The 12369-nt window shown below is 38.6% G+C and overlaps 1 protein-coding gene across 1 annotated transcript in view; it reads right to left on the bottom strand.

Moving 5' to 3' along the window:
• The window catches only part of OLFML2B (olfactomedin like 2B), a 92373-nt gene extending 89121 nt beyond the window's left edge, over positions 1-3252 (bottom strand). Inside the window, 1 exon segment of the mRNA XM_072420146.1 lies at positions 2615-3252. Coding sequence (XP_072276247.1) covers positions 2615-2812 — 198 coding nt within the window. The 5' untranslated portion in view covers positions 2813-3252.
• Positions 3253-12369: the final 9117 nt, after the last annotated feature.

Raw genomic sequence — 12369 nt, 5'->3', positions numbered from 1 at the left:
TACCAAAGAATACAGGAAACCTACTTTAACTTTGAGTATAAACTAAATGCACAAAATAAGGTATTACTAGTAACATTCAAAACAGTAATTAATAGAAATGCCAATAATATTATGTGAATAAATACATTCATACCTGGTGTTAATTAAAAAAAAAACATTACATGGGCTCAGTTTGTATATCCTTCTCCTGCTTTTTACAGGTTAAAGTATTTTGTAATTTTAAGCTGGTTATTAGAGGTCATTTGCTTCCAAATGATCCCTTGTGCATTATCATTGGCCACCAGTGGATGGCTCTGTGTTCTCATATAAGTAAGCAACAAATTCATGTCTCTTGCCTCTGATGGCAAGAGTTTGTTACACACTTTATATGAGGACACAGTGCCATTTCCTGGTGCGATTAAGTATCAATCAAGATTCTTTTTCTATTGGCCTTTTGAGGGTAAACAATACTGGTTTATACTCAAGTATATACAGTAACATACATCACTAATGCTATGTGTTATGTGTACAGCTAAATGGAAGTTGGCCTGGTTCAGGAACCCATAACATTGCAGCCACAGAAACCTGCAGGTTTGCTTGCATGCAGCATCTAAATGGAGAAAGGCTATTTAAAAATATAACAAGCAGTGCTCAGTTATCCAGCAACCTATACTGCACATGCCTGATGTCACTTTGCATTACATAAAGGAAGTAAACATACATTAAAGGACTCCTGTGTTTGTTACAAGGTTCACATTTGTTTTTTTAAATATGAATATGTATCACAAGAAACATGTATTCAATATACAACAATGTTATTTACATATTACATAATAGTATAAAAAAACGCATATTTCATCTATAAATTGTTATTATTATGCTGTGCTTCAGCTTTTTAAGAAGCACATTCTTTAGCATACTGTAAATATTATCTGTATTCTGAGCTGCCAGCTCACATTGCTTACAGGCACTCACAGAAAGGAAAAGCGCGACAAGAAAATAAACTTTTTAATTCCCATAAGTAGTTCTGCTTGCTTTTGTTTCTTTGAACAACAGTAAAAAAACCAAAACAAAAAACAAATACCTCAGACTGCCACAGCAGTCTACTCCAAAAAATTAGTTTTGCACTGCATCAGATGTATAATGAATTCATGGTCCCTAGCTGCCCCTCTTTTGTACCCAAATCCCTCTGTTCCATACTTTCTTTTATGTGGACCTATACACTTGGCATAAAAGAGAAATCAGTGAACCCATAGTGGCCTTTTCTTTTCCAGCATAGTCTGTAGACATTGTGGAAATTGGAAGAAAAAAGTTCACATTTTTTGCAGCCTAATAAGCTAGAAGTAAGATTGGAAGTTTGGCAAAGGTGTGACATGCGCCTGAAATGATGGCACTATAAAAAGTGTCACGTTCGAGAAATGGGAGGTAATCCTTGAATATGGTGCACTTTGCCCACTTCCACCTATCTAGGTATCTGGTACAAATAGATAAAGTAAAAAAGCCAAAAAATTTTGGTTAGCATATATTGTTGAGTGCTTTGTGGTAGACTAAAACTCACAATGGTTGTAGCACACTGGATAAATGAAAATGAATGCTCCAACTCTCTGGAATGGTCTTCCTCGTCCTATTCGGCTTGCTCCTACTTTGTGCTCATTTAAAAGAGCGCTCAAAACTCATTTTTTCAAACTTGCCTACCCATCTTCTTCTGTCTGCTAAACCCTCATTACTTCCCACCACTACATATCGCCCATCCTATTGTGTGTGAAATTCCCCCACCTACTAGATTGTAAGCTCTTCGGGGCAGGGTCCTCTCCTCCTGTATCACTGTCTGTATTAGTCTGTCATTTGCAATCCCTATTTAATGTACAGCGCTGAGTAATATGTTGGCGCTATATAAATCCTGTTTATTAATAATAATAATAATATTAATAAAATGAATGGGATTGCAACACTGTTTTGTAAATTCCTGTACATTGCAAAAATGCACCCTTTAGCACATGTTGTTTCAACTCAAATCTGTTCTGAAAAATGTAGTCAAATAAATACCAGTATGATCATACAATAAATCATTCGGTGCAATTCAATATCAAACAAAAAAAAAGCAAGCCACCCATTCAAGTGATTTAGTAAGCTCTCAATCAATTTTTGTCATTAACAAGATGATTGGCTATGGTGGAATATTTTTTATAGCTTCTGATTGAGCAATTGCACAAGCAAATTCAAATCAGGCAATTGTTCATATTGTAAACATAAAAATATGTAGATAATGTGTTTAATTGTTCCACCTTTTAATTGATGATGGATCACTTACTTATTATCATCTAAATCCAAATCACACTTTTTGAGAGTTGTCACTGAAACCCCTGTCCCTATTTCCCCTCCTATTCTGGTGACAATTTGAAATTTAGATTTTTCCCAGTTTCAGTCAATAATCCTAAAGGCATAAGAAGGGCAAATCATGCCAGACACTTTAATACTGTAAGAAGATGTGTATCATGCCAGATCAAAATTTTTAAACTACACTTACACAACATCTAGCTCAATCAATTTAAAAGGACTCAATGTTAGGTTGGCAGAAAAAAAGACATAATGACATTGACATCCCATAGAAAAGAAGAGATGCAATGGATGATACCTGGGACAGAATGTTCTCCTGGTTTTCAGATTCATCCTCCAATGTCTCCTCTCCTGATTCCCTCACATTGGGTTCTGTCACCTCCTGTACCGATGGATGGTTAGGCATCTTGCTGGTACCTCCAGGGGTAGTAGATTCCATGCATACTCCACCATAAAACAGAATAATAAATAATGCCAAAATCTTGCTTGGATCCATAAGAGCTGCAAAAGACGGCTATGATCTGACACCTTCTCCAAAATGTGCTTTGGCTGTGCTGTCAAACCTTGGGCATCCCAGAGAAGTGATCACAATTCCACTTATCCTCCTATACAAGTGAGCACAAAGTGACCCTGGTAAAGCATAAATACATTCGAATACAAAGGTGACAATTTATATAAAGGAAAGGTTTAAAAAGAAGCCCGGTTGTGATCTCCTGCAAGTTGTGTCTTTTTTCTTCAACTCTTCAAAAGAGTTTAGCCTGCAACATGCTTTCCATAGTTTTGCTGCCTGTGCAGTTGTCTGGTAAGATGAAAGGCACAGCCAGAGAGGCTGGGGAGGCTTCTCAGATTTCAGCACAAGAAAGGGATGGAGGTGCTGAAGAGCAGAGGATAAGATCTCCAGGCTGGGAGCAGCTGGGACAGCTTGCAGAGCCCCAGAAAGGCTTCTCTACACTGAACAAGGGAGGAGAGGTAGTAAAGGAGGAGCTTTTCCTGTGTGCTTAGTTTTTGGAAAACTTAACGACTTTTCCAGTCGGGAAACTGATACCCTGGTCAATTTATTATGCTGTAATATTTTGATTGCTCGAAACCATTTGAAAATCAGGTGTGTTATTCTATATAGTAAATTCTTCTGTGGACATCCCTGCCAACACAAACATTAGAGCCTTTAATGACAAACTGCAGACACAGCATCTTCTAGCCCATGCATTCCACTAATTACTTTGAAGGAAACCTGCCAGTAGGGATCTATGGGAGCAGCCATTACCGACCACCTTCTAAAAATAAAAGTCACCCGGCTGTAATTGTGATCCTTTCACTAGATTGCTTAAGTGACTTATGTGGAACAGTTAAGCCGCATACACACGTGCAATTTTTGTCGTTGGAAAGGATCTTTCACAATCCTTTCCAACGACAAAGGACTACACGATGCATGAACGGTGCTGTACATACAGCACTGTTCTGCTCTATGGAGAGGGGAGGGAGAGAACGACGGAGCAGCACCCTACTGAGCGCTCTCCCCCTTCCCTTGCATTAGGATCGGTCGTCATTCATCGTTCGTGGATCCGCCAGGACAGATCCACAGACGATGAACAACGCCGACTGTACACACGCCAGATTCTCGGCCGATATCTGGCCGATGCCAATCGGGCAAGAAAAATCTGACGTGTGTACGCAGCTTTATACAGATAAGCAGGAACACCTAATCTGTGTATTTATTCCAAGTGAGTGGTTTTAGAAATTGTGCTAGCCAGATGATACCCACTGAATCCAGGGAAGTACAGGTTTTAGGGTGGCGGTGGCGGTGGCAGCCCCCATATCAAACTGATGGCAGGTATACTTTAAAGCGGAACTCTGCTTAAAGAAATAACAAAATTGTAAACAGGCAGGGCCATAATGCAGAAGAGACAGGCAATGCAAAAAACAAATACATTGCACAGTTTAGTGTATGATGCTGGAAAACCTGGCATACCCCTGGCTGCTGAGAATGAATTAACTTCCTTGCATGTGTGCAGGAAGAACATTCCAGCCTGACCAATAAGGATGGCAGAAGATCCAAAACCTGAAAAAAGACTGGGTGAAGATGGTGGTGCCTGCAACGGAGCGAGGACAGGTGAGTCTGATTATGTTTCCTAATGGCAACAACAATGGTTAATGCCTGTGTATTGAATGTTAAAATGATTACTTTGTCTTTATCAGAAACCTCTGTCACAGGGTGGAAATACAGGAACATAATTTGGAGACAGGGACAGAGGACTGTCATCCTATAATACCAAGGACCTTCCTGAAAGGAGCCATATACTAATTTAATGTAAGCTGCAGATTTAAAATGTTGTGATCAGATCTATTTGATCTATTTCATATCACATGAGCCATTTTCTTACCACCAGAATTATGAAAGGTTGATAAGGTTTTGAATAGAGGATATCAGTGCTTTGATTGCTTTACCACAATTACCCTAATGTGGAAATCAGAAAACTTGTTAGTGACTTGTTAGTTTACCTGATTAACTTTTCTTTATAGTGGCATACAAAGCCCATTCAATTCAGTTGCAGCCACATTTTACGTATTTGAAAAAAATGATCAAAAGTGGCAATAAGGGTGTTTGGAACAAACGCTACAAATCCCTATTGTGGCCTATGTGTTCACCACTGTCATGTGACCAATGTTATCTTGCAATCTTTTAAGTGACAATCATGTTGATCATTACCTTATAAGCAGTAGTAAAACTATTTATAATAAGTAATGTTGATCATTCATTTAAAAAAAAAGGCAATTGTGTCAGCTAAACATCACTTTTATATTAACTGCATTTTGTTGTCAGTCGTGCTGATTACCTGCTTTATAAATGTGTCATTTTCTGTTTTCTCAGTGGCAGTGTACACATGCATTCAGCCAAACAGAGGTAAAAGCAGGTTAATAATAATAAATCAGTACCAGCTTAACTCAGTCTGTTAATAAACTATAACATCCTTTCTCTGAAAGCTTTACCTAAACTATTTAGGTTTGTGTCATCTGCTTGTTTTTTGTACACAATAAGGCCAGATGGTGCAGGTAGCTTGGATGCACATTCAACCAGAATTGTTGGGCACCACTTGACAGACAGGTCAATGGCTGATTCTGAGCCCAGAAACAAACAGCGTGCATTTTGTTAGTGATGTCTGAAGTCATCTTTTCAAGCAAACAACCAGCTGAAAGTATTTGGCAAGAAAACAGTTTGTAAGTGTATTACAAAAAATGTGTGAGCATGCCATGTTCATGTTATTTTAAAAGTCTTTTTCAAAATTTGTTGATCTGCAGCTTACAATAAATTAGTATATGGCTCCTTTCAGGAAGGTCCTTGTTATTATAGGATGACAGCCCTCTGTAATTTTACCATACAATACACAGGCATTAGCCATTGTTGTTGCCATCAGGTAACATACCAGTTTCAATGTACACTACACAGGCATAAACTAATGATTTTACCATCAAAACACAAGCCTGAGAAATTCGTAGTATGTAGTCATCTTTAAATTGTGTTAACATTTTTTGGCGTTTCTGTTGATTACTGTTTTGAATGTTAGCAGAGACAACTGCATTTTGTGCCCTAGGTTTATACTTGAGTAAGTGCAGTTTTCTGTTTTTTTCAGGTGAAAGCAGGTATCTAATTTTTTATTTGCATTGGATTAATAATATATAAGGTACTTAAAATTTCTGTCTTTAAATATTTAAATTAACTGATAATGGAAAACAGATTTAGAAACAAACTAATATATATGAGCACTAATGTTTGACATATTACATTTATACAGTATATAGGCCTTTCAGACATCAATTTCCCATAGATATTACACAAATATCCACCTTGCTGATATAATTGGTTGGCCAAAGTATCTATCTACAAACATGGATATTCAGACTGGCTGAACCTTTAAATGATGGGAGGTAAAAGAGGATTGATAGGACAAAGTTGTTCAGGTATCTTTAAAGGTAAATCTTTTTTTACTAATGTATTGATTAGAAGACCATCATCCCAAGAGAGTGAACACCATAATGTACTAGAATATACTTTTAGGTTCATTGTTTACTATATAGATTATAATGTAAAAATGTATGTGAAAATGGTAACATTATTATCAGATATATTTAAGAGTCTGAAATAGAGAAATTAATGTGACCACAAATTATGAGAGGGCTCTTTTTTACCTGTGTGGCAAAAATGAAAGTTTTTGCCTACATTGTGATATAAATGGTTCTTCCTTCCATTAATACAACACAACCAATGGTAATGTACTGCAATGAAGGACAAGAATGCAAATTAACCCTGAAAGCGGAACTAAACCAAAAACTAAAAACTCAAACTCACCTTTTCTTCCACAGAGGTCCCAATTTTTCAGGCACTGTCCTCGTTTGGGTCCTGCGCCGTTCTGGAATTAGCCTTCGTCCGGACACAGAAGAAGCACTGCAGGCGCATTGAGAATGGCATTTTTTCCCATTACAGGAAGAAACAGCCCCTTCTGCACATGCCTTGAATCGGGCATGCGCTGAAGGAGCAGCCAGAAGCCTCCTGGGTTGCGTGGCACATGTCTCTCTCAGGCTCTGCGCTAAAGACAAAAGAGCAGGGGCATCATCCTTTTTTGTTAAAAACATGGTAACAAAAAAATAACTTAAAGGGTTATATACTCTTTTACGTAAAGCAAAAAATTCAGGTGACAGGTCTGCTTTAAGAAAGTAATGCAAAAGGGAAAACAGTTTACAATTTATCAGAGAATAAAAAATCGTAAGACAGAAACTTTTTTTCATTTTTTTACCTGTGTAGCACATGAAAGTTTTTGTCTGCGTTGTGATATAAGCGGTTTTCCTTAACACTGCACCCTGCACAACACAACCAATGTTAATCTACTGCAATTAAAGACAAGGAAGCCAAATAAAGTAATACAGAAGGGAAAACAGTTTACAATTGATCAGACAGTTGTTTGGTATTGTGTTATATTAGTGAAATATGTGAACAGGATGTGCATATGGAAAATGGTTTATGAGACAGGGTCAAAGGTAATATCTAGCCTAGAGCCTTGTTTGGTATTAATCCAAACTGACATCAAAAAAACACTTACATTGAAGGTAACCTTTGCTTATGGATTTGTGATATAACATGCTCAGCTTGAATTGTTCAGGAGTATAATCCTATAAAGTAACATAATCAGATTGCTTGAGGCTGAAAAACATATTTAGGAAAATCTTTTGATATATTAAATAGTAGTAACAGCATATATTTATGTTTATCCTATGTTATCGAAAAATGTGAGTGAGAACAGTAACCTTAAGAAATCAATGTTTTTTTTAGTGCCATAGATCAGATGCTTTGAAGTGTTTTTGTTAGTTTGTTTTAATTTTGTTGCACACAAACTGTCCCTTGACAAGATATGGTAATTGTTCAATGTTTTTGTCTATGGTAGGCCAATGACCAACCTTCTGACCAATATTTAGAGAAACTACTATATAGATTACCTGCACACAGGCACCCATAATCATACAACATTTGGCATTCTAGGGGTGTTAAGAGGACTGTGAAGGGATTACATCTCTTACAAAGAACATTTGGTTGTTTTAATGGTCCTAACTTGGCGTATAATACTGTCAATGTACAAATAAACTTATTTCTACATTCCTATACATTTTACATTTCTATAACTACATTTGTACTTATTAATTTTCTACTTATTATATAAAGAATATACCAGGAAAAGGTGCCTTTTCACCTCCAAAGGCACAAAATAAAGGTGGCAAATAGTAATATGGCTTAAATTGCTAGAAAATGCGCCGTATCCTATTTTTTCCACAGGATGGTAGTCATCTCCTCTGCTCTCCCCTCTCCATTGACAGTAACATTGTCACCTATATTATTTAAATTCCTTGCTTTTCTTTTTATTGTACTTTTAGTGCATCACTGTCAGCAGTCAAAGGATTACCTGGGTGTGACCTAGAACCAAGTTTAGGTATTCCATAAAAAGCCATTGTTTGTACTCTGTTAGAGTAAGAATCACTAGCTATGAAGCCCTCTTTGTGCAAGTGGAAAGCCTGCATAACTTAGCTAAAAAACAAACTGATTCTGAGTCTGCCACCTTAATAAAAAGTATCCGAAGCACAAGTGGGTTTTGGGGATATACCTGAATGCTTCATTTAGTGTCTGAAAAAATAGGGGGCAACATTGCTATCACCAACGGTATAGTGAGGCCCGCAGCAGGGGAACTAGGCGTAGGGCCTGCATGATAGGGTGTGAGGGCAGCCCCATTAGGTGCCTAAAAGGTTAATGTGAGTTAAGAAAAGTCTGGGTGGGGTTAGCTAGGGGTCGGGTCGGAAGTTGAGAGGGAGGAGAATAGAGGGGTTAAATAGGATGTTAGTCAGAAGTTAGGGACAGTTTTTTGCGGGAAGAAAATTGTCCACCCACCCTGTTTGAAGGTTGGGGGCGGTTGTGGTTTAGGAGGTTAAGACTCCTAATGATAACTTTAGAAGGGCAAACCAGCGGTAGGGTGCCCCTTTAAAGGTGTTAAAGCGTGGGGCCCCTGAGGCGGTGCTGGGCAGCTAGGGGCCGGTGTGGTATAAATGGAAGTTATACTTGATTGGTGTGGACTTTACCTTTCCTATGCCTGTAGCCTGGTTGTTTAACTGGGTTTTTTATAAAAAAAAAAAACATTTTAATTAGAAAGGCAATATAAACGATACATATCAATAAAACTGTGTATACAATTAAAACATATTTATACACGTCAGTCTAGTGCAATATGTCAAAAGAAAACATACAAAGATGCAGATCATAGAAATAGGTACATTCAGTCCAGCTTCCTATATTATTTTATCTTTGTCCTTGCTTTTTCCATTTTTTAAAACATTTTTTTCTTTGAACCAATTATAACAATAAACCAAAATCGAGGGAAGAAAATATCCCAAAAAACAAACATATTCCTACCAGGTTCAATAAGCAATATATACCCACATTTCTCAGTGACTCAAAACTGTAAATATTTCAGCACCTAGACCAGGACAGACACTTGGGATACCGTGGTTAAATGAAAAGGTTGTGGAAACTACTTAATTACAGTCAGTCACCTATTGGATCGATGCCCCCAGGGCACGTTGATCATACCAGACAGTGTGGCAAAACATTTCAATTATGTCATGCAGTTGGTTAAGGGATATACTGCAAATATGGCATTCATGTGCCAAAGAACCTCTGTGGGTGTGTGTCTAAGTTATGGCCGCCTTCTGTTTTGTATTCTATTAGCATTAAAAAAACTTTGGAAAATATTTTTAGTGGAATTTTACATATACGTTAGCCCTAAAATGGGCCTAATTGTCAACCCTGGGTAAAAGTCAATAGAAGAATACAAGTAAGAAGGGTTTTTGAGGCAAACCTTTATTATAACTAAATTGTATTAGTGATTACTTCTCATAATACATAACAACATTCAGAGTACTGTTTTAAATGACTGGACAATTTATCCAGGTCATTATCATACAGGCCCAACAAGGGCACTAGGCAATCAACCACTAACTGGAATATATGGCATAGTATAAATCATGTCCCATACGTATGTCGATAACCCAACGCGTTTCGTACGGCTTGGGCTTCTCCAGGGGTGACGGTATGTTTAGCGCAGTCACACGCAATTCTTTGACAGTATATATTGTTTGAAGAGAGAAGGTCTGTGATTTTGGAGCGTAAAAGAGAAACAGTAATCTGAGCAATTTTTGACAGACCTCAAGTGTGGAGGTGAAAATTTAAGGGTATTAACCCATTAGGATGACCTTAAAAGCCATCCTAGGCAGGCAAGACTCAGAACCGCAGCCGCTCCATCGCTATACCATCACGCTGTTATACAGACCGCAGGCAGGCTTCTAATCTTTTTGTGATGGAGCCTGTGTTAGTTTTCAGATTAAATGCATAATAGGCTATATGAATAATTTTCAATTGCATTTCACACCACATCTTACTGACTATAAATGACTTGACTAAATTCCTGACTGAGGCCCAGATATTCTACAAAAGTTTCAGCATATCCGAGTAAGAACTATTTATGTACTCAGCCCAATGACTTCAAAACTTCAAAGAGGACTCAACCCCTGAGGATTTATCCACTAACATTGGGTATATGTATGAAATAGAATGCTTGGATGTGGGTGTGCCCAAGATGTGCGCTACCGGAGGTGGCAGTGTTAAAGCAGGTTCAATTCCTGGCCTAGCAAGAATTTCAATCCAATCCAATCCTAGCAATGGATTTCATCTGCATATAATATAGAAAATGGTGGGACGGGAGTTCAAATTTGATACACAAGATGTCAAACGGTAGCAAGTTATTAGTGTCATCCAGAAGGTGCCCCAAACAGGTAATGCCACGCTTTTCCCAAAATTCGTGCACCTTGTGCTGCCGCCCTTGGGGGAAACTAGGGGTAGCATGCAAGTGAGTCTCCCAAGTGGATCCCTGGTGGTATTAGCAGAGTTTTTTTGTTTCTCACCAGGCTTTTGCCACCAATCTTTCATATGACGTAAAAGACAGGCCAAGTTGTATTTGTGTATTTCTGGGAAGTTTATACCAAGGTTCTGTTTAGGTTGTGAGAAATTGGACCTGGCAATCTTTGGGGTTTAACCCTGCCACAAAAAAGCAGTGAACACTGAGTGAAGTTTCTTAACGTCTGAAAGGCAGAGCAGAAATGGTAAAGTCTGCACTGGATAGAGCAGTCCTGCGAAACTGACCAGACGACACCTTTACATAAGGGGTAGAGGCAAATTCTTCCAATTATGGGTTATAATTTAATTTGTATATGTCGGGAAGGTTCTGCATTACTTGTAACCTCAAATAGGTTAAAGAGTGTTTAACCAGCCTCAGGTCTAATGTTTTTACCACTGCCTGTACCTCTAAAGATGGTGTTGGTTGCAAGCAAAGCAGTTCCCTGTTGTTATAATTAATGCGGTACCCAAAAAATGAGCAGAAATATTGGATAGGTGGTTTTATTACCGAAGGGAAGTCTTTGTGTGGTTCTTTAAGAAACAACATTATGTCATCCGCAAACATTGCCAACCTCACTTGTTTACCATGAATAGTTACATTGTTAAACACGTTAAGGTCATGGAAAGATCTTGCTAATGGTTCAAAACAGATTGAATAAAACTCGGTGATAACCGGCACCCCTGACATGTCCGTCTATACAAGGAAAAAGAATGCAACAAAACCCCTGCTACCTATATTTGGGCCTTCGGGCTCTCAAAAACTGTGCAAGTTGACCATAAAAACCAAATTTGTTAAGTACAATATGTAACCATGACCACTCGATGTCAAAAGCCTTCTCCGCGTCGACTGCCAATAGGGCAGTCGACGCTGAGGAGGGGCCAGACAAACAATTGTGTTTCAACACCAACGGTAGCTTTCTCACATTATAAGCTATCGACTTGCCCGGTACAAATCCTGCCTTGGCGAGACTCGCCAACCTTGGATGGAGTTGCACCAAACACTCATTTTAGATAAAATTTTAACGTCTACAAATATGGAGCGATATGGAGCGATAGGAACCAGGATCCAATGGGTCCCTTTGTCTTTTTGGCAGCACTTTAACATACAGTACACCAAATGGCCGGAAGGCAAATATGAGGATGACGTACAGTGCTCAACCCAGAAATTTTTTTAAGCCGGGTGGGAAGAAATTGTAGGTGGGTGGCAGCCCCTGTATCGTGACCAAACTCTTTAGTAACAACCCAAAAACAGCTGGGTGGGTGCCGAAAAGTGCCGGGTGGTGCACCCAGCTAAAAGGGTCTGGGGAGAACCCTGACGTAAACAAATAAATATACAATTTCGTTAACGCAGGTGTAACCTGTTCTGTTAAAATTTTAAAGAATTTAGACGTCAAGCCATCTGGCCCAGGTGCTTTGGCATTGGCAGAGCCTTGGATATCTGATATTATCTCCTCCGAGGTAATGAAAGAGTAGAAGCGACACAACTCCTCCTCCTCCCTTAGTTGAGGTAATTGATCCAGTTGGGTCAGTTGATCCAGAAAAGACTGTCCTCGTGAGAGGTCCCCCCC

This window comes from Pyxicephalus adspersus, chromosome 8 (assembly GCF_032062135.1).
Source record: "Pyxicephalus adspersus chromosome 8, UCB_Pads_2.0, whole genome shotgun sequence".
Lineage (NCBI taxonomy): Eukaryota > Metazoa > Chordata > Amphibia > Anura > Pyxicephalidae > Pyxicephalus > Pyxicephalus adspersus.
This window is presented reverse-complemented; position numbering and strand designations above follow the sequence as displayed.